Here is a 23,762-nt window from a genome sequence, read left to right as displayed (position 1 = left end):
GGAAAATATTTTCAAGTATTTAGTTGTATTTCAAAAATTGCTTTGGAAAATATTTTTAGATGTTTGGTTATATTCCTAAAAATGCTATTTTTTCTACTAGTTTCTCACCTTTTCTTAGCTTCCAAACAAATTTTATAATAAAAAATATCAATATATAAACTTTAAAAAAAAAAAAAAAATCAAAGCAAAACCATTCATTAAAACTCTCAAACTTAGTCAAACTGAGAGAGGGAGGAAGAAAGAGTGAGAGATTGAGGAAAAGAGAGAAGTAGATCATGAAAGAGAAAGAGATCGGTCATGGGTGGTTCAATCTAACCCAAGTTCAAGCTCTCTCTCTCTCTCTCTCTCTCTCTCTCTCTCTCTCTCTCTCTCTCTCTCTCTCTCTCTCTCTCTCTCTCTCTCTCTCTCTCTCTCTCTCTCTCTCTCTCTCTCTCTCTCTCTCTCTCTCTCTCTCTCTCTGCTAAAATGGTTTGAATGTAAAATAAAAGTGTATTCTATTTTATACTGAAGGGCCAAACATTTTACAGTCAAGGAAAATGTTTTTCCAATTTCCTTAATTTACAGCTGAAACAAATACAACCTTATACTCGTAATCAAATATGCAATCATATAAAAATCAATAACAGAATCTTTGAAATATTTTCTCTCTAGAAATCCTTTAGTTTTGCATTTTTCTTTAATATAACAATCTAAATGTATTCTTTATTGTATTCTTCAACTATAAATCTACTACAATCTGCCTGTCAAAATCTCAAGAGTGTGAACCAAACTCTTTCGTTTTTTGGTTGCCAAGTGCAATTGAGATTCTTTGCAACAACTTACATTTTTTATTAAATCTCTGCTCGTCATAAATACATATAAATTTAAAAATTTGGCAACAATTGTTATTCATCTATTTTGGTAGAGAGAAACCAGTATTTGGGTAGGGTTTTAACTTTTGGGATTGATGTATCTATTCATACAGATGTGAGTATACCAAGGGGTGCAAGTTTGCCTTAAATACTGAGAACCTCATTTTCATGAGATAAAATTAATTCTTACTGCAAAGACAAGGTTATAGCTTTTAATTAGAAATATTCTCCAAAATTAAACTATTTCCTAATTTATATCATGATAAATTATCAATTGTATGCATATAATTATAAAAATAAATAAAAAACTAAAAACTTAAATGAACTTAATCGTAGTGGACAAATCCCAAGACTCCTGACCTTGATACCTTTGAATAACTTTTAGGCTTGACAAACACTTCTACAATCAAAAGAAGAAGGGTCATGTTAACGGGTGCTACACAACACCCATTAAGATGGAAATTAATAACAAATAAATTACACATGGAGCTATTTTTACTGAGGAAAGAAAAACGTTTTAGAAAAGTTAAATTTGCTACATATAAGACAAAAATACCCTTCTTCTTCTTCTTTAAACTCTTCTCAATTTTCTCTCTCTAGTCTTTGCTACGTCTGAAACTGCTCTCTTCTCTTTCTTCTTCTTCTTCTTGTCTCACTCCTTTCTCTATCAGTCTTTCTCTCTCTAGTCTTTGCTACGTCTGAAACTGCTCTCTTCTCTTTCTTCTTCTTCTTGTCTCTCTCTTAGTCTTTCTCATGCTTCAATCCAAGAAACAAAAACACCACCACCGCCGCAACCACAAGATTTGTAACCCTCCACAACCAGATCTGTTTCACTCCCCCTCTCTGCTATCTCGGATTCTCTCTCTCATCTCAGCCATGGCCGAACCGTTGAGCTCCACCACTGTTTCTGGTAGTGGTGCTCACCTACGCCACCACCACCACTGGTGATCGTTGGCCTCCCTTTTTTCTCTCTGCCTTTATTTCCACTTTTTCCTTCCTCTGTGTTTGGTTGTATCTAGGTTGTTTTGGTGACTGGGTTCAATTTGGGATGTGAAAAAGCTTTGACAATTTGGCTTAGGTTTGAAATTTAGGGCATTTGAGTGGATGTTTTGTAGATCTGGGAAAAAAGAGAGAGTACAAAACCTAGTTGAAAATGTTGGTAAAGGAAAGGAAGAAGAAAGAACTTTAAAAGGGTATTTCGGTCATGTTGTAAAATGTGCAATTCTTTATGCTCCATTGACACTTTAACTACTACTTTACCAAGTTTTTTTCTACTCCCGAAAAGCTACAATACTTTATTAATAAAAAAATCAATTTTAATGAGTGCTGAACAACACCCGTTAACAAAAGCCAAAAAGTAACAAGAATCGTTGTTATTTTAGCTCCACCAATGGAGTACTCACAGTAGTAGAGTTAAATAGTTATATAACTATTTTAGCTCTACTAAAACACAAAAATTCATAGGTAAATTTGCACAGTTATATATACTGTATACTATAGCTGAGAGCTAATTTTTTTTATTTTTATTTTTATTTTCCAGCCAGTTTAAAATATATTCTTTTATTCTCACCGTGCCTCTCTCTCAGTGTCACTCTCAACTCACTCTGAAGCTCTCATCTCTGTCCCACCTTTTCTCAAGCTCACGCTCTTAAGCTCGCTCTCTTAAACTCTCACCTCTCTGTTTCACCGCCGCCGGCCCTCAATCCTCAACGTCACTGCTACCGAAGCTTGACCCACCAGCCGACCCACTTAGTTGAACACCCACGCCGCCGAGCACTTCTCTTCCACCGATCCACTTCAGGTCAATTGTCTCTTTCTTCTTCATCTACATGCTTAGGATTTTTGATTTGGGTATAACATCAAAGAAAAGGATGGATATTTTGTTCTCTGCTGGAATGGGTGTCCCTTATTTTCCATTTCATCTTGGGGGTTCAGGAGACAAAACTGAGATATTTAGCAATGTGGTCAATGATTTCTTTTTTTTGTTCTTTCAGTTTATTATTTTAGATGCAATAATTTTTTTGTTGTTCTTGCTCAATGAAAAGTTTTGTCATTTGATCTCAGAGCATCCATTCATTTTGATTCAGAGCATCCATGAATGGACATAATGTATTTGTATTGGAACGTATTGGGAATTTTCTATTTGCAGGAATTTGTTGTGTGGTTTTCTTGTAATAGAAGTTCTTGTCCTAGTTTTATGGGTTTTATGTTCTGTTGCAAAAAACCAGAAACAGAAGCACACAAAAAGGATTTCTTGTGATCATTTTAATGAGAAATTGGTTTTGAGTCGGCTGCGGCAGCGGCGGTGTTGGTGGTGGAAGAGTCGATGGTGGCGACAGTAGCGATTGCAATGACGGTGGAAGATTCAGTGGCAGCGGGTGGTTGTGATTATTATTTATTGTAGTGAATATATTATTTTATTGTAGTAGATATATTATTTTATTGTAATGTTTATATTATTTTATTGTGTTGAAAGCTAAAGTGGATCCACTGTTGCAGTATGTGAGTAGGTAAAATAGATAAATTAACCTTTTGTTGTGTCAAATAGCTAAATTTTTAGCTCCTGTGCTGTGGATGCTCAAGAACTTCTTTAATTTATATTTCCTTTATTATATTCCTTACTTGAATTCTTGAATGAATGTGTTCTTAACGTATACTTCTTTCTTACTAAACTATTGTCTATAAATTTGAGTGGTTTCCCTTAGAAATTTACGGGAAGCTTGTGGAACGAAATTACATCTATTTAGTTTATTTTTATCTTTTCTTTAAACTTATTTTTTTCATAGAAGTTTCAAATTATGGTTAACAAAATCTGGTTAGAAAAATGTAACAGAATGTTCATACTTCATAGTGGACCTATCAACATTTAATAAGCCTTCCTAACCCCATCAAATGTTTGATACCAAGATGCCCACCAAGCAATAGGTTGCCCCCTTTAATTGCCGGCTGGTTTGTGTTGTAACTTGTAATGTCTGGATACTCTAGAATAACGATTAACAATTTGTGAACATGTCACATAAGGTTAACTTTGGGAAACAAGGCTTAAGATTCAAGAAGAAACTCGATGGATGTTGGACTATTCAATGCAGCAATTTCTGGGAATGATAGTTTCTTTGAAGAAATTGGGGGTGTGAATTTAAATCTCAAGCAGGTGACAAGGAGGGGGAACTCTGTCCTTCACATGACAGCAAAATCTGGAAAGGTGCAGATCATGAAAAAAGTTCTTGATTCGCTGCCATCACTTTTGTATATGGAAAATTGCAAAGGCAATACTGCACTACATATTGCAGCAAGCTTAGGACACTTTGACCTGACAAAGCGCCTAATAAGTTGTGCAAAAGACCAAGAAGCTGCAGTGAAAAACTTACTACTAAGAAAGATAAATCTGGAGAAGAACACAGCACTGCATGAGGCTATAAGAAATGATCATTTTGACATTGTGGAGTTACTGATGTAAAATGAAAGAAGAAAGCGATAAATTAAAACAAAAGGGAACAGAGTTGGACTGAAACTCTACAACTTCATTTGATAATGAAATGGCCATAATCTAGGCTAAAAACAAATGGTTACGAACACAAATATAGGCACCACTAAGATCATGCTAAACAACTCCTACAAACTAGGAAACAAATAGAAACAAACTACTGAATTCCTAAAGACTAGGACAACCCAAATCCATTCTAACGTGTGCTACACTGATTTATTCAACAATCCCTCCCTTAAACTAATGTTCCACACATAACATCAGTTTAATAAGACTCAAACTTTGAAGTGCCATCCCTCAGATAAAGTCCTTTGAACTGCAAACACCAAGTAGCTCCCTGAGTTTCTGAAATGCTGGAAATTTGAGAGGCTTTGTTAGAATATCAGCAATCTAATCTTCACTTCTACAGTAAACCAGATAAATAACTCCATCATTCATGAGATCCCTCAAGAAATGATACTTCACATCTATATGCTTGCTTCGACCATGTAAAACAGGATTCTTTGAGAGCTTTATTGCTGAATTGTTGTCATAGTAAATAAGAGTAGGCCCATCTTCTTTGAACTGCAACTCTTCAAGAATCTTCTTCAGCCAAATAGCTTGACAAGCACAAGCTGTTGCTGCAACAAATTCAGCTTCAGTGGTTGACAATGTGATGATTGGCTGCTTCTTTGATGACCATGAAACAGCTCTTGTTCCCAACATGAAAACATACCCAGATGTGCTTTTTCGATCATCAGAATCTCCTGCATAATCACTATCTGTAAAGCCAAACAAATTTGACTTTTCTCCCATTTTAAAGAACAGCCCAAACTCCTTAGTACCTTGCAAGTACCTAAGAATTCTTTTTGCAGGCAAAAGATGAATCTCTGTTGGACACTCCATGTATCTACTAATGACACTTACAGCATGCATTATATCAGTCCTTGTTGCAGTCAAATACATTAGCTCCCCACAATCTGCTTGTAAAGAGTATTGTTAACCTTCTTTCCTCCATCATCCTTGTTTAGCTTCAAACCAAACTCAGAAGGTGTTTTCACAGGATTACAATCCTTCATCTGAAACTTGTCCAAGATTTCTCCCACATACTTCTTTTGAGAAATAAGAATGCCAACAGAGGACTGCAACACTTCTATGCCAAGAAAGTAATGCATCATGCCAAGATCAGACATTTCAAATTCAGCCATCATGGATTTCTTAAAGCTTTCAAACATGGCTGTATTACTTCTAGTATAGATTAGATCATCTACATATAAGCAAACAATGAGCATTTTCCCTCCATCATCAACTTTTATGAAAAGTGTATGTTCATAAGGACATTTTTGAAATCCTTCCTTCAAAAAATAAGTTTCTATACGATTATACCAAGCCCTTGGGGCTTATTTTAATCCATATAGAGCCTTCTTTAGTCTATACACTTTATGCTCATTTTCAAATTTCACATAACCAGGAGGTTGATCGATAAATACTAGTTCCTTCAAATCTCCATGAAGGAACGCTGACTTCATGTCCAGCTGGAAGATAGGCCATGAATTCTGAGCTGCTAATGCAATCACCAATCTGATTGTGTCATGCCTTGCAACTGGAGCAAAAACTTCTTTATAATCAACACCAAACTCTTGCTTATAGCCCCTGGCCACCAAGCGTACCTTATACTTGTCGACTTCACCGTTTTCCTTCAGCTTTGTCTTGTAAACCCACTTCACACCAATTGTTTTGTGCCCTTCTAGAAGATCAGATAACTCCCAAGTGTCATTCTTTTCAATGGCTGCAATTTCAGCATCCATAGCCTTCCGCCATTTTGATTCTTTGACAGCACTTTCAAACACTGTAGGATCAAAATCTGAAAATAGAGCAAAATGAGTGAGTGGGTCTTCAGATTGATCAATTCCTGTTACCTCATAATCATACATCCATGCTGGCCTCCTTCGAACACGATGAGAACGTGATTCAACTACTGCTTTTGGTGCTGTTGGAGTGACTTCAGAGGCTACAAGAGTTTCATTTTGAGGATTCTCAAATGCATCAGTTACTGGAGCAAGGTGTTGCTGCGGCTGGTTTACTTCATCACCATCGTCTCCATCAAAACTAGTTGGAATTGGCTCTCCAACTACATTTTTGCTCCATTCCCAGATTTGATCTTCATCAAAAACAACGTCTTGACTGATAAGTATTTTCTTAGTGTTAGGATTGTAAAGCTTATAAGCTTTTGACTGATCACTAACACTGAGAAGAATACATTTTTCTCCCTTGTCATCTAGCTTCTTCCTCTTCTGATCTGGAATATGGGCATATGCAACACACCCAAAAATTCTGAAGTGATCAACAATTGGTTTCGGTCCGCTCCATGCTTCCTCTGGTGTCATATTTTTAACAAAAAGTGTGGGACTTCTATTCAATATATGAATGCTCCAGTTAACTGCTTCAGGCCAAAAACTCTTTGGAATACAACTCCTAATTAAAAGACTTCGCACCATATTTAGAATAGTGCGATTCTTCCTTTCACAAACACCATTCTGTTGGGGCCTATAAGCTGCTGTAAGCTGCCTCTTTATTCCATGAGTCTCACAAAAACTTGCAAATTCATGTGAGTTATATTCTCCACCATGATCTGTACGTAGAGTTTTTATGGGACTGCCAACTTCTTTCTTAACTAGCGCTTTATAGCTTTTAAAGGCTAGAAAGGCTTCAAACTTCTCTTGCAAAAAATAAACCCAGCTTTTGCGACTAAAATCATCAATGAAGGTAAGTATATATCTCTTACCTCCATTAGAGTGTGGAGTTATTGGCCCGCAAATGTCAGAATGAACAAGCTTCAGTGCAGCCTTCGCCCTCCATGATTTCCCTTGTGGGAATTGATTACGATGTTGTTTGCTAACAACACATTCTTCACAAATTTCAGAAGGAGCTATAATTTGAAGAAGACCAGTCACCATATTCCTCTGTTGTAAAGTTTTCAACCTGCCAAAGCTAAGATGCCCATAGCGAAAATGCCATAGCCATTCCTTCTCTCCCAATCTTATAGAAAGACATGAGTAATCGGTGTCATGAAGATACAATGGAAACATTTTGTTGGCTGTCATGTTGACTTGAGCTATCAAGCCTAACTTCTCATCTTCAATTCTGCAAACTCCATTTTTGATAGAGATTCCATATCCCTTTTCTTGTAGTTGACCAATACTGAGTAAATTTATTCTCAAATCTGGAACAAAGAGAACATTAGAAATAGTTTGAATAGAATTTCTATTGGTTTGAATTGCTACCTTTCCCTTTCCCATAACAGAGACTTAGAGCCATCATCGAACTTCACAACATCACGAAGGCTTCATGCAATTCAGAGAATACAGACTTCCCTCCACTCATATGGTTGCTGCAACCAGTGTCTAAGTACCACAAGAATTTCTTGTGGGTTTCCTCCTTGCCGTGACAAGCCATCAACAAAGACACTTCTTCTTCCTTCTCAGCAAAATTGGATTGCTTTCCACCATTTCTCCTTAGATTAGTACGACACTCTGACTTGTAGTGCCCAAACATGTGACACCTATAGCATTCAACTCTTGATTTGTCTGCTGACTTTGACTTGGAAGACGTTGAATGATTGTTGTTGTTGTCATGGCCTTTTCCTCTCCCTTAAGAATCAAAATCTTTAGATTTCTGATTTGAGTGTCTATCATCATTGCCGCCTCTACCTCTGCCTCTTCCTCGCCCTTGACCTCCTCCTTTTGATGCCAAGGCTTGTAATGCTTGCTCCTCTTTGTCTTGCCGATTCATTTTCTGCTCATGAACTAACAAAGAACTCTACAATTCATCAATGGACATACTGTCAGTGTCTTTAGATTCCTTAATCGAACAAACAACATAGTTGAATTTTGTTGTCATCGAATGAAGAATCTTCTCAATGATAGTGACATCTGCCATTTTGTCACCATGGATTCTCATCTTATTTGCGATTGTCATTGTCCTGGAAAAGTAATCTGACACCGATTCTCCAGACTTCATGTGTAAAGTTTCGAAATCGCCTCGAAGTGCTTGAAGCTGTGCCCTCTTTGCCTTTGCTATCCCCTCATACTTCTTCTTCATAGAATCCCAGATCTTCTTGGAAGTTTCTTTACAAAGAATGGTTTCTTTACAAAGAATGGTTTCTAGGATGGAACGATCAATTTCCTGGAAGAGATAATTCTTTGCTTTGAGATCCTTCAACTTCCGCCCTTCAAGCTCCACCTTCTGTGCATCTGTCAGCTCAACGCCTGCTGCTGGTTCTGTTACTCCAGAAACAACAACTGTCCAATATTCTTTGGACCACAAAAAATTCTCCATGAGCATGCTCCAATGGTCATAGTGACCATCAAAGCGTGGGATTGCCACCTACACAAAATTTGAATCTGAAGCCATCAATACTGTTTGGGGACTCTTTCCCTCTTGCTTTTCTCACTGGCTCTGATACCACTGATGTAAAATGAAAGAAGAAAGCGATAAACTAAAACAAAAGGAAACAGAGTTGGAATAAAACTCTACAACTTCATTTGATAATGAAATGGCCATAATATAGGCTAAAAACAAACGGTTACAAACACAAATATAGGCACCACTAAGATCATGCTAAACAACTCCTACAAACTAGGAAACAAATAGAAACAAACTACTAAACTCCTAAAGACTAGGACAACCCAAACTCATTCTAACGTGTGCTGCACTAATTTATTCAACAGTTACTAATTAGGGAAGACCCAGTGTTAGCTTCTTTTGCAAATAATGCTTTGGAATCCCCTCTCTTTTTAGCAGTGGATCGAGGATTTTGCAACATTGCTCTTCAAATTATAGAGACCATTCCAGAATGCTCCTACATGGGAAGGAACGGCATGAATGCCTTACAAGCAGCTGTCATTCACGAACAAAATAGTAAGTACAGTAAATTATTTACTCATACCGGAAGAGTCGTCCCTCCTCTCACAATAAATGTAGGCCCTTGTGGGTGACTCATGGTGGGGCCTACACCTCCTGTTAGAGGAAGGAGGACTCCTCTAGTAAATACCTTCAACTATATTTTGATTTTTTTTTCTCCCTTTTTGGGTGCTGAGTTGTACTTGATTGAGCCAAAGAAGTATAATAATTATTCTTTCTACAGCTGACAACAAACAAGTAGAAATTGATGTCCATCCTGACCAGAGAAAAGTCTACTCTTGTGTAACTTTTATACTTGCCTAATTTTCAACTTCTTGGTTTTGGACATCAAGGACGGTTGTCTTTTGTGCCTGTCAACCAGAAATGTCGTAATATGGGTTATTTTTTTTATTAGTACTAAAAAACTTATAAAGTTCGTCCATTTCATGTAAATAATTTTACACAAAATTAAGAAAACAAATTTATATATGAACATAGGAAGTAGCAACTAGGACGAGAAGAGAAAAAAAAAAAAAAAAAAAACATGAAATAAAAAGCCAAATCTTCTTACAAAAAAAATTGTTCTTTTATAAATATTGTGAGAAAATGTTTAATATATCTCTCCTATAAATCCTTAGTGTTAATTAATTACATTGTTAATTTCCTTTTGACAGGATTCGCAACTATTGTTTTAACCCTCGAAGACAATATGCTTATACCCATTTGCAAGGATGCTCTTTTATGGCTGATTAAACAAATCTGTTGGATAATTTTTGAATCCCGTGAATTATGCAAACTCGATGTCACTGGAACAGGTAATTTTCTCAATAAATTATAATATTTTGATAAATACTATGTTCATAATATTTTCACGACAAATCTTAAGTGGCAGATTGTTATAGGTTTTTTTTTTTTTTTGATAAAATGTTATGGGTTGTTATTGATGAGGTATGTTAAGTTATGGTTTTTCACATAACATTTATGTTGGTTTATTTCATAACAAAAAGTGTTGTAATTGCATTAATTTACATCTTAAAGAATATAACCCTAATTAGATCTTAAAGAATATGTACATCTCTTTGTGAATGGAGGAAATAACCATAATTAGATCTTGATGCTTGTCCTAGCCTTTTCTTTTACATTTGATGGTAGATGTCAAATTAACTATTCTTAACAATATAGTTTAATGCTATATTTCTTATCCGCTAATGCATAAGGAATTTTTATTTATTTTTATTATTTTTTTATGATTTAAAAAAAAAAAACCAGTATAATAATATTATTTCTTTCAATTTTAAATTAAATTTTTTATTTTAATTAATTATATTTTAAAAAAAATCAAAACACAAAAACACACATCTATAAAAGAAAATGAATGAAATTTTAACACAAAACACACCAAAAATTCATTCAAAAGTCATGATAGTATTGTCCAATTTCTCACATTCTTTTTTTATTGTAAAATATGTTCTTGTGTCTGTTAAAGTTTTGAATCATTCATGTCTTTTAATACTTCATTAGTTCAACTGAAAATTTTTTACTCACTTTGGCTGGTAATTTGGTAACTTATATTAAAAATAAAAACTTTAAGAATTTATTATGGAGGATACTAAGTTATATGTGCATATAGATGTTTGTGTTTGTGCATGTTTATGGAAGTTTGTATAAGCTAATAAATTAGTATCATGGATGTTTGTGTTTGAACTATCGAAGTTTTGAATAAATGCTCAAACAAAAACTTGTAGGATATATTAATGTCAAAGTGGAATAGAGACCTCATTCTACTGAGTTTGGAACGAGTGGTTAGACAAACTACTAAAGTGCAGACTCATGAGACAGAAGGGCTTGAAGAATTTCAAGAAACACACGGGATGGTGCATGCAGAGGTTAGGGCAGAAATGTGTGGTGCCAATAATGTGAAAGACAATCCTGGAAGAGACAACACAACTCCAAAAGACAACACATCTCCAAAAGACAATCCTGGAATAGACACACCTATAGCCAAATTCAATATAACGGCAATAACAATATTTACAACTGTCACCTTCGCAGCAGCCTTTCAAGTTCCTGGTGGATACGAGAACACGGGCTTGGCAGTTTTACGCAAAAACAAACACTTCCGAACCTTTATGATATTTGATTGTTTGGCCTTTGGTACCTCAGCTGCGGTAATGTGCATCCACTTTGCGATTACAATTTTTTCCAGAAGTAAAATATCCTCGCCTCTCCCGGTACGCAGAAATGCTGCAAGTGCCGTTAGTTGAATTCTCCATATTTTGGATGATAGTAGCCTTTTATGGGGGCATACAAGCAGCCTTGGATGATAATGACCCTTCAAACCTTGCTTCTTGGGCTACGCTTTATTTAGTGATTTCCATTTTGGTCCCCTTATTTTTAATTTTTTGTTGTACAATGTATACAGTTAAGTTTTAGTATCTGGCTAAATTTTTGGGTCAAAACAAACTGTTGTAAGGGTTGTTTTAAATTAGTTTGGTTTGTATTAAAACGAATCAAGATGCAGGATTTCATTAATCAAGCTTGGTAACAATCACTAAAGCAAAATAATTTTCATTTCAAAAGAGAGTAATTAAAGACAGAAAGTTCGTGTGATATTCGCTCAACACTAGTATGAGTGAGATTACGTGATCGGTGGTGCATTAACCAGCCTGTGTCAATGTCGAATTTCAGTTCCAACAATCTTGCCTTCCACATGTTTGTCAGGGTCGTGAGTGGTAATAAATAGAGTTTTTTATTTCCCAAAATAAAATTCAAGTTTCTAATAATAATAATATTTTTAAACATAATAAAACTTATAGATAGTTCAATTACTCAATCTTGCGGGTATTTAATTCAATAATATATGATTTATTGAATTAAATACGAAAAATAATACCTAAACAAAAAGGATTCAGATTCTCTAGATTTTCTAGAGTACTCTACTAAATAGATTTCTTTAAATCTTAATCATTTTTTAATAATTTAATGATCTAGATTCTGCCATGTCAGCATTTCACTAACAATAATCTTAATTTTTTTGTTTGCAACATTCTTTTATTATTTTAAGAATATTGTTAGTAAAATGCTGGCACTGCAGAATCTAGACTATTAAATCATTAAAGAGTAATTAGGATTTAAGTAAATCTATTAGTAGAGTATCCTAGGAAATCTAGTGGTTAGGATTTAAGTAAATCTATTAGACCATTCAATAAGTTTTAATTACATGTGAATTTTGACAAATCTACCATTGAATTAAATGATTTTTTTATGCTTTACATACTTATGAAATTTCAAGATGATGATCAGAGATTAATAACCATAGCATCAATCAAATGTTTAAATTTCAAGTTTTGTATTTAAAATTGTGCATGAAAGATGGGCTTCTAAGTTGAATATTAAATAGCATATGATTGGTATGAAACTTGATATACGTGTTAAAAACATAAATAATATATAATCCAATGATGGGATTTTTAAAATATTAATCTAATAAAAGGTTATTAGGTGGTGTAATATTACTTAGAATTATACTAAATGTAGCTTTTTTTTTTTAGAGTTATACTAAATGTAGCTTTAACTAACAAAACTTTTTGAACCTAACAAAACTAATTTGAATCATAGAACAAGTTAACATAACACCACACACAAAACAAGACCACCAACAATAATAGAGGATGCAAAACCGACCCACCAAATCCAAGAATATCCACAAATCTCACAAAGAAATCAAACAGTGGTTGAGAAACTCACTCATAATCAAGAAAACACTTTAGAAATCGATAACAAGTGAAAAAAAAAAAGAATCCCTCAAGAATCCAAGAAGATTGAAGAGAAAAACCCACAAAAATCCTCGCCTTATGATGTTGCTAGGACCTGTGTCATGGACATGCTTCAACACACACCAATCTAGAGAGAGAGAGACAGATGGGCTACATGCAGCAAGTACCAATCGTAATTTTTTAAGAAGAAGAATGAAACACTAAGCTAATTGCTTTCTCTATCAAACACAACCCTCCTTCTGCCACAACCCCAATCCCAATGTAAGGAAGAAAAGTTTTTAATTTTTAATTTTTTACTTAAGAGGAAGGATCAAAAAATAAAAACACGTTTTTTTTTTCTCCTTTTATTTTTGAGTTAGTTGTCAAAAGAAGTTTATATGTTCATTATAATTTTATGAATGCCCAATTAATTTAAGAGAATACATTCTGTCCGGAGCTGACGTAAAAGAGCTGCTTTACGCCAGCTCCAAACAAAATGTAAAGCAGCTCTTTTACGCCACCAATAATAAAACGTCACGTCAGCCAATAACTTTAAACTTAACACACCTTATTACACACGATTATAACCCACATAATATCCCAAAACTCAAGCACATTCTTCTCTCTGAAGTCTGATCCCTCTCATCTTTGTTTCTCTCTCCCTCACATCAAAACCCAGCGCCGATCTGCCAGAGCTTCTTTGACCAAAGCATTTAAGCTTCACATTCCAGATTCTGACATATCATTTGTGAGCACTGGAAGGCCAAGCACATATCGCATGTTTCCATCTTTTTTTGACAATATAGAATCTAGATTAAGCCAGCAAACCCAATCAACAAAACCCCCCAATCATTCTGTGCATCTAGCAACAAAAACCCCAACAACCCAACCAACAAAAAACCCAGCAAATCCAGCAAATTAAGACAAACCCTGTTCACTCACCTCCATTAAACCGGAAGACTTTAACGATGAAGAGTGGCAAATTAAGTGCTCTATTGGCCAAGACTGTACTTTGGATCACAAGGTATTTGGAATGTGGTATTTATAATTTAGTAGTGTCATGTTATTACATGGTCAAAACACGAAAACTTGACATGGGTTTTGTTTTGCATAGGTATGGAAAATTTTATTTTGCAAGTAATTACACTTTATGCAACATGTGTGATTATGGGTACTAATTTTGTGTGTAATGTAATTTTCTAATATAATGGGGTTTTAGTTGTTATTCTTTGCCGATCTCTATGACTTCCATACCTTCCCCACCAACATTGAGGACAAGCAACCCTTCAGAGTAAAGATGAGAGCTTTTCTAGAAAAATACGCTCACCTCACGCTCTCGCACTCCGCCGCCGTGCTTCCCGATTTTTTAGACTCGGTTGTTGGAGCATCATCGTTGGGTGATGGCAGATCGAAAGTGATGTGGGTGATGGTAGATCGGCGATGGGTTTTGATGAGAGGGAGAGAGAAACAGAGATGAGAGGGATTAGAGAGAAGAATACGCTTGAATTTTGGGATATTATGTGGGTTATAATCGTGTGTAAGAAGGTGTATTAAGTTTAAAGTTATTGGCTGATGTGGCGCTTTATTATTGGTGGTGTAAAAGAGCTGCTTTACACCAGCTTCGGATAGAATGTATTCTCTTAATTTAAGTTACCAATATATATAACTCGGTGTGAAATACACTAGACTTTTTCTCAAAATCATATATTTGAATATTATTTATAAATTTATAAAAAATTTAATTTTTAAATGCAGGGGCCATATGCATATATATTTCAATTTAAAAAAAAAAAATTATGACTGTTCATACATATATTTTCAATTTTTGGTTAAATACTTTTGGGAGCCATTGCCCCATTGTGGCTCTGCCATGGAGGAAAGAATACCACATTGTTGAACTCTCAAAGTACTAAATATATGCTCAAGCAAAAACTTGTAGGATGTATTAATGTCAAAGTGTAATAGAGACTACATTTTGAGTTTGGAGCGAGTGGTTAGACAAACTACAAAAGTGCATACTCGAGAGACAGAAGGGCCTGAAGAATTTCATGAAACACGGGATGGTGCGTGCAGAGGTTAGGGCAGAAATGCGTGGTGCCAATAATGCGTAAGACAATGCTGGAACAAACACACCTATAGCCAAATTCAATATAACTGCAATGACAATATATGCAAATGTCACCTTCGCAGCAGCCTTTCAAGTTCCTGGTGAATACGAGGACGAAACGGGCCTGGCAGTTTTTTGCAAAAACAAAAACTTTCAAACCTTCCTGAAATTTGATTGTTTGGCCTTTGGTACCTCATCTGCGGTAATGTGCATCCACTTTGCGTTTACAATTTTTCCAGATATAAAATATCCTCACCTCGCTTTATGCAGAAATGCTACAAGTGCCGTTAGTTGAATTCTCCATATTTTGGATGATCGTAGCCTTTTATGGGAGCCTGCAATCAGTCTTGGTAGAGGGTGACCCTTCAAACCTTGCTTCTTGGGTTACGCTTTATTTAGTGATTTCCATTCTAATCCCCTTATTTCCGATTTCTTGTTGTACAATGTATACAGTTAAGTTTTAGATTGTTCGCTACATTTTTGTGTCAAAATAAAATGTTGTAAGTGTTGTTTAAATTATTTTGGTTTGTATTAGAGTAAATCCAAGATGCAAAATTTCATTAATCAAACCTCAAAGCAATTGCTAAAGCAAAATAATTTTTTGTTCAAGAGAAATTCAATATAGAAAGTTGGAAAATATGCAAAATTTACCTTGTAAGTTTCATTAATCAAACTTCAGAGCAATTCCTAAAGCAGAATAATTTTTTGTTCAAGAGAAATTCAATATAGAAAGTTGGAAAAAATGCAAAATTTACCTTGTAAGTTTCACTTGAATTCATTTAAGTTCTTTAACTTTATTTTCATTCAATTAAGTCCGTTAATAAGTTTTAAATTTGTTCAATTAAGACATTCGTCCACTTCTGTTAAGTGCTTGCCATTAAAGTGTCTAATTTTGATTTTCTTTATTAAAAAAATTTAAAAAAAAATTGGAAAAAGAAAAAGAAAAAGAAAAAGAACAAATTTGGTTTTCCAAATCGACATGATGAAGAAACCTCGGTAACCTAAACCAAGAAATACTCTTCTTCTTTACCTTCACTGGCCACCTTTCTCTTCTATCTCCACCTCTTTCTTAGCCTCACTTTAAACTCAAACCTTAGCTTTCAACCCTATTGCTACCCCCATAAACCAGGCCAAGGAGTTAGCGACCAACCCACTTTGAATTTCTTGTTCTCGTATGCCTCTCTCTCAATTTTTTGCAATTGAAATTTGATCAATTTGGTGGGGATTTTTATTTTATTTTCAAGTTTGATCAATGAACATATTTAAGATTAGTATGTTTTTGTATATGTTTTTCTTATTTTGAAGTTTCAGTCATTGGAATCTAGAACCCACATAAATATTATATATATATATATATGTATGTATAATAAGAACATGTAAAATTGTGAGATCTTAAAAACTTACATAGCAAAATATTATAATATCTGTCAAAATTTAATATTTTATAATTAAAGATATGTTCCTCCTTGTACTTCTTTCATACTATTTTAAGTCACTTGATCATGGCACTAAGAGGAATTTTTCCTTTCCTTTTTTATACTTTTAATTCCTTTATTATATACCTTACTTGGTTCTTTCATGTACTTCTTCGTTACTAAACTGTTGTCTCTATATATATATATATAATCCCATCCATTTCCCCCCCCCCCCCCCTCTCTCTCTCTCTCTCTCTCTCTCTATTTTTGCAATTGGAATTTGATCAATGTGGTGGGGATTTTTATTCTATTTTCAAGTTTGATCAATGAACATATTTAAGATTAGTATGTTTTTGTATATGTTTTTCTTATTTTGAAGTTTCAGTCATTGGAGTCTAGAACCCACATAAATATTATATATGTGTGTGTGTGTATATATATATATATAATAAGAACATGTAAAATTGTGAGATCTTAAAAACTTATGTAGCAAAATATTATAATATCTGTCAAAATTTAATATTTTATAATTAAAGATATGTTCCTCCTTGTACTTCTTTCATACTATTTTAAGTCACTTGATCATGGCACTAAGAGGAATTTTTCCTTTCCTTTTTTATACTTTTAATTCCTTTATTATATACCTTACTTGGTTCTTTCATGTACTTCTTTGTTACTAAACTGTTTCTATATATAATCCCATCCAAAAAAAAAAAAAAACCTGTTGTCTATAAAATTGAATGCTTTCCTTAAATAATTTATGGATAATACCGAAAGTGTGGGGACACCAACCGGGGCAAACTTCTATTACTAAATCATATCTTATTTAAGAGCGAGCTCTCTCTCACACGCCGCGTGCACACACGCACATACATATTGTTAATTTAGCAAAAACAAAACAAAGAAAAAGACAAAAATACTCTTAAGGTTGGCAAAATCAATCCAAACTCATTTGCCTACTCACTTAAATAACCCGCATCCACCTAATTATCAATTGGTTTAAATAGGTATTGTAGGGTCAGTTTTTGCGGCCCATGCCCAAGGAAGTATGAGTTAGGAGCCCACCGAGCCCAAAACAATAAATTTTGTAGAGAATGGGTGAAAGGGCTAGGCTAATAATGAAAATAACAGTATTAAACAGCAACCCCAATGGGAGGATTTGAATTAATGTGTTCTTGGACTAATATGAGTGCTTTATCCGAAGAGATGCTTTTCATTGATAGTCTAGGGTTACAATTCCTGGAGTTACAATAATCAAATATCTCTCTTTTCCTTTCTTTTTTCTCCCCCCACAGGTATTAACCCCAATTAAACCCAATTAACATTAATGTTTATTGAGTTTTAACTAGGTATCCAATTAAAGCCAATTATTACGTTTCTACAAACCACCAACTCTAAAGGATTTTAGGAGTACTTTGGTCATTTTCAAGTTTCAAGAATATTTTGGTAATTTTGATTATTGGGTAATTGTGTGAGTTGTGGTTTACCCATAATAATTAGGTGGGGTTGGGTTAAAGTTAGAAGTAATCAGTTAAATGGACAATAATTACATAAATGAGTTTTATATGCCCAACCTAATTATACCCACCCATTTGACACTCCTAGAAAAATGTAACAAGATGTTCATGGAGGACCTAGGGGCTAGCGGCACTTTTCTTTATAAAGTAAAAGCAGTAATGGGCCTAACAATACTTCATGATTCACTTTTCTATATGTATAATGAAATTTATATTCAATTAACACACACACACACACACATATATATATATATATATATATATATATATATATATATATATATATATGTATAAGAACATGTAAAATTATGAAATCTTAAAAATTTATGTAGCAAAATAGTATAATGTGAGGGTTTGGATAGAGAGTTTTCCTGCGTTGCGTTTCTCTTGCATTGCATTTTCTCCTTTTTTTTGGCCCAAATTTGTTGACTTTGGGAGACAAAAAGTATTGTACATGAACAGTGCGTGCACTATTTATACACTATTCAAATACTGTTCACGCATTAAAAAATATTAAAAATGGGTTCTACGGTACTATTTATACATTTAAAAATTATTTTGCTACAATGTTTTCAGCAACAATCAGTTTTCAGCAACAATAAGTTATATCCAAACAGACCCAATATCAATCAAAAGTTAATACTTTATATTTAGTAATTATAGATATGTTCCTCCTTTTACTTCATTAATTCATACTATTTTAAGTCACTTGTTCATGACAGTAAGAATAATTTTTCCTTTCCTTTTTGTTACTATTAACTCCTTTATTATGTACCTTACTTGGTTCTTTCATGTACTTTTTTGTTACTTTTTTTTTTTTTTTTTTGAGAAACCAGACCCGAAGTTGGGCTGGGGCTTTATTAAACTTTAAAAAGAAAATTAAGGAACATCATCTAGGACCAAAGTGGCTACGTCCTGGGGGCAGTCTTCCAGCCAAACTTGCAAGTCTGGGCTTAACTTTGCACGTTTGGCCAGTGAATCAGCTACTCTATTACAAGACCGATTAACATAACGAAATTCAAAAAAAGAAAAGAAGGCAGCTTGAGCAAGGATGTCTCCAACGATATGGCCATACGAGGAATGCTCTGTATCACCAGCGTTGATGGCGTTGATAACCACTGCTGCATCACCTTCGATAGTCACCTCATGGAGTCCAATCTTAGCGGCGAACTGCACAGCTCTTCTACAGGCCAGAGCTTCGGCTATAGCAACTGAATGAGGGAGTGGAATACGCATCGATAAGGCACCAATGACCGCACCGTTGACGTCGCGAATGATAATACCCAGACCAGCTGCGTCGATGTGATTAAACAGAGCAGCATCAAAATTTACCTTGTATCTTGCCTGGGTCGGAGCAGTCCATTTAGCTTGTATAGGAACTGGATTCAGAACTGGGACAGGGTCTTCATCATGAGCTTCAAGAAAGTCACGCAGGAGTCTGCCAGCCTCAAAAAAGATCTGATTCAATGGTCGAGCCGGGCGACCAAGACGAATTGAATTTCTTCGAGTCCAGAGCATCCAGGCAGCAATAGAGAATATTTCCACTCTGTAATCCTCTCTAACCTGCAAAAAACTTGAGAAAAGGTTAGTGAACTCCCCCGGAGGGGGGGAAACTGAGCTGTGTGCCCAGCTAAGCTCCTTCCACATATTGGTCACCTCTGAACAACTCCACACTACATGCAAGATATCTTCAGGGTGGGCATTACAAATATTGCAGCAATCAGAGGAGACAATTTGGTGGCGAAACAGGTTGTCCAACGTCGGGAGGGAATTGTTGCAAGCTCGCCAAATAAAATGCTTCACTTTGTTGGAGGTACGTAGCATCCAGACACCTCTCCAAAGATGTCTCTGGGGGTGTGGATTTGAGCTACTAGGACTGCTGGCCGAAGCTTCATTAGCCAACAGTCGATAGGCACTTCGGGTGGAGAAAATGCCCGAAGGAGTTTTTGACCAAATAAGGCTGTCATGGGGCAATCTGGAACTAATGGGGATGCTCAAAATCTGCTTAACTTCATGGGGCAGAAACAATTGTCTAACCTCCTCATCTTTCCAACACCCATTTACTTCATCAATGAGTAAGCTTACTTTTGCATCAGGGGGAATAGAAGGCAGGGGCGAAGTCACCGATTTATAGACTTGATCCGGGAGCCATTTGTCTTCCTTAATACACACAGTCTTACCATCACCAATCCGCCACACCACACCCTTCCGCACCACACTCCGTGCACTTAAAATACTCTTCCATGCATAAGATCCACTTGCTGAGTTAGAAGCTTCAAGGATGGAACAATTAGGAAAAAACCGAGCTTTAAAGACCCTATGGCACAATGAATCCGGGTTTTTCAACATTCGCCATACTTGCTTGGCTAGTAAAGCTTCATTAAACTTCTCAATTTCCTTGAACCCCAAGCCCCCAAAATCCTTACCTTGGCATAGGTGCTCCCACTTTACCCAATGTACTCTTTTACTATCACCACTATATCCCCACCAAAACTTCCGGATCATAATCTCAATCTCCTTTATTAACCCTTTAGGAAGCTTAAAACAACTCATAGAATAAGTTGGAATAGCTTGGATCACCGATTTAATAAGCACCTCTCTGCCTGCTTGTGAAAGCAGTTTCTCCTTCCATCCCTGAATCTTTCTCCAAATTCGTTCCTTGATGTAGGCAAACCCCTGTTTCTTAGCTCTTCCCACAAACGCTGGTAACCCCAAATATTTTTCATATTGTCTAATAGCTGGTACTCCCAAAATCTGTTGAATTCTAGTTTGGATATCATGTTGAGTATTTGAGCTAAAGAAAATGTTAGTCTTATCTTTATTTATTTTTTGACCCGATCCCCTCTCATAAATAGATAAGATGTCAAGGATTACCTGGCATTCTGATTCCTTTACCCGACAAAAAAGCACACTGTCATCTGCAAAGAACAAGTGAGAGACACGGGGCCCGTTCTTACATATTGACACCCCCCTTAGAGATCCATCCACCTCGGCTTTGTGTAGTAAGCCCTGCAGCCCCATGGCACACATCAGGAATAAGTACGGGGAAAGAGGATCACCTTGCCGTAATCCCCTACTTGGTTTGATAGCACTGCCTGGAACCCCATTAAGCAAAACTGAGTACGAAACAGACTTGATACAAGACATAATGATAGCAACAAATCTTCCAGAGAACCCCAAGTGTAACATCGCCCTCTCCAAGAAACCCCACTCCACTCTATCATAAGCTTTGCTCATGTCAAGCTTTAGGGCCATGTACCCCAACTTCCCTTGGGTTCGACGCTTTAGATAGTGAAGAGTCTCAAAAGCTACCAATACATTATCAGTGATAAGCCTCCCCGAAAGAAAAGCGCTCTGTGAATCAGACACTACATAGGGCAAAATCAATTTCAGACGATTAACCAATACCTTTGCAATGAGTTTGTAGACCACATTACAAAGGCTAATCAGTCTAAAATCTGAGACTTTCTTGGGGTCTTTTATTTTCGGGATAAGAGTAATGAAAGTGGAGTTTAATGAGTCTGGAACAAAACCTGAGTTTAAAGCATTCAGAACTACCTCAGTGACATCTTTACCAACAATATGCCAAAAAGATTTATAAAAGATAGGAGACATACCATCCGGGCCAGGGGCTGTAAGCGGAGCCATTTGGTGAAGGGCTCTCAGTACTTCTTCAGCAATGAAAGGTCTATCCAATCTAGTATTCATTTCAGTTGTGACAGTGGGAGTTAAACCACATAAAATATCATCAAAACCAACTGGATTCGAAGAAGTGAACATGGCCTCAAAATAATTGCTTGCCAATTGACCCATCTGGTCCTCGTCTTCAAGCCAGTGACCAAAATCATCTTCCAAACCCAAAATGTAGTTACGTTTATTACGTTGGTTTGCCCGGCAGTGAAAATACCTAGTATTTCGGTCACCCTCCTTGAGCCACTCAATATGGGACCGTTGTTTCCACATGGTTTCCTCCTTCACCTTAAGCAACTGAATATCATCACGAAGCTTTTCAATCAAGGCCGGATCAGTACTGTATAAACCCGCTTCCTCTGCACAACTCAGCTCCTTCAATTTCTTTGCCAAAGTAGTCCTGACATGCCCAAAAGTGACCCGGTTCCAAGTTTGTAGGTTGTCCTGGCAGCTAGTAATTTTCCTCAACAGATTTCTTACTGGATTAGCATCATCCAAACCACCCCATGAATCTTTTATCACATCCTCACATGTCTTGTCTTTAACCCACATTGCTTCAAAACGAAAAGGCCTCCCTTTCCTGTAAAATCTTTTTTGTTCGGCATCGGAGATGAGAAGGATAGGTCTATGATCCGAGTGGAAACACTCTAAATGATGGATACGAGAAGTTGGGAACCTTAGAAACCAATCCACTGTTGCTACCCCTCGATCAAGTCGAATCCACACATTATGATCCCCCGGTCTTCTATTACACCAAGTGAATGGGAATCCATTAAACCCAAGATCTTTGAACCCACAAAAATCCAAAGCATCCCGAAACCCTTGCATCTGCCTTTCAGGTCTAACCAACCACCCTTGCTTCTCTTCAAGTCTGAGAATCTCATTGAAATCCCCCATACAAACCCAAGGTAAATTTTGTCTTTGGCTTAAGTCTCTAAGTAGATTCCAGGAATTTTCCCGGCTGGCGGTGTCAGGGTCTCCGTAGAAACCTGTGAACCGCCAGGCGTCATTCATTCCTTGATCTACCACCCCGTCAATGTGGTTATCTGAAGAAGTAATAACATCCAACACAAAATCATCTTTCCACAAAAGAGCTAGGCCCCCGCCTCTATTATGGCGAGGAACAACAAAGAAATTTGGGTACTGCATTTTACGACTAATTCTCTCAACAACTTCCTTATCAACTTTGGTCTCCATTAGGAAAACCATTTTGGGATCTTTTTTGCCAACCAAGTCAGCAAGTTCGGCTTCTGTCTGTGGGTTCCCAAGCCCACGACAGTTCCAGCTTATGCAACTCATTGCAACTGGTGGTGCTGGAAACCAGCCACCACCTGAGAATTTTCCTTGTTTCCACCCCCCACTGCACTAACTCTCTTCTTCTTCCTAACTGCCTGTTCAGATGACTCCAAATCTGGCCTCCTATTTTCCTGGATCTCCATGTCACTACCATTGTCAGATTTCCCCACCTCTCGCAACAGTCTCGCCCATTTTTTTTTCGTGGTATTTAGAGGCTGTGAGGCTGCCTGGTTGGACATATCAGATAAAGGAGCCTGCATTGCATTAAAGGAAAACATACCATGCTGCCCCTGGGGAAAGTCCGTACCTACTGTATTATTTTTTTTAAAATTCTGCATGGGCATGTGGGATGGAAACGGGTCCCTCATCTCTTCTAATCCACTATTCAAGTTTACAGTATTCCCATTATTGCCATTACTAGAATAACTCAGAGGGTTTGCAAGACTAGGGAAATTAACACCTGTAGATTCGGCCTCCATGGAAATTACCTCAGTCACTTCTCTATCCGTTCCATCATCTCCCTTGAACTTTGAAGCACTCCCTTCCCTGTTGGACGAGCTCTTGTGAATTGACTGGTTTTTTCCTATAGCCGGTCCCTTCTTCCAACTCTTCTCACCCCGTGAAGTCCCAGCCACCACCACAACCGTTTTTCGAGATTGTCGCACTGGGTCAGCGCGAAGCCACTCCCCATACTGCTGGTCATTCTTCTTCAGACTTTCCTTACCCCGAATCCACACTTCGCAATCTCTTTCGCTATGAGTAAGTT

The 23,762-nt window shown here is 36.4% G+C and overlaps 3 protein-coding genes across 3 annotated transcripts; 1 reads left to right on the top strand and 2 right to left on the bottom strand.

Annotated features, from left to right (window-relative positions):
* The first annotated feature begins 3,915 nt into the window (after nucleotides 1-3,915).
* On the top strand, nucleotides 3,916-4,308 carry LOC112028917 (ankyrin repeat-containing protein ITN1). The gene has a single exon (XM_024061607.1). The coding sequence runs from the start codon at nucleotides 3,916-3,918 to the stop codon at nucleotides 4,306-4,308; it is 393 nt and encodes a 130-aa protein (XP_023917375.1).
* Nucleotides 4,309-4,725: 417 nt separating this feature from the next.
* Nucleotides 4,726-5,280, bottom strand: LOC136065163 (secreted RxLR effector protein 161-like). Its single transcript, XM_065767947.1, has one exon. It carries the CDS (start codon nucleotides 5,278-5,280, stop codon nucleotides 4,726-4,728), a length of 555 nt encoding a protein of 184 aa, XP_065624019.1.
* Nucleotides 5,281-7,641: 2,361 nt separating this feature from the next.
* Nucleotides 7,642-8,652, bottom strand: LOC136065162 (uncharacterized). The gene is made up of 2 exons (XM_065767946.1): nucleotides 8,157-8,652; nucleotides 7,642-7,964 (listed from the first exon to the last, which is right to left on the bottom strand). Exons 1-2 carry the CDS (start codon nucleotides 8,650-8,652, stop codon nucleotides 7,642-7,644), a joined length of 819 nt encoding a protein of 272 aa, XP_065624018.1.
* Between the last annotated feature and the right edge of the window lie 15,110 nt (nucleotides 8,653-23,762).

Source organism: Quercus suber, unplaced genomic scaffold (assembly GCF_002906115.3).
Source record: "Quercus suber isolate HL8 unplaced genomic scaffold, Cork oak 2.0 scaffold_868, whole genome shotgun sequence".
Taxonomy (NCBI): domain Eukaryota; kingdom Viridiplantae; phylum Streptophyta; class Magnoliopsida; order Fagales; family Fagaceae; genus Quercus; species Quercus suber.
This window is presented reverse-complemented; position numbering and strand designations above follow the sequence as displayed.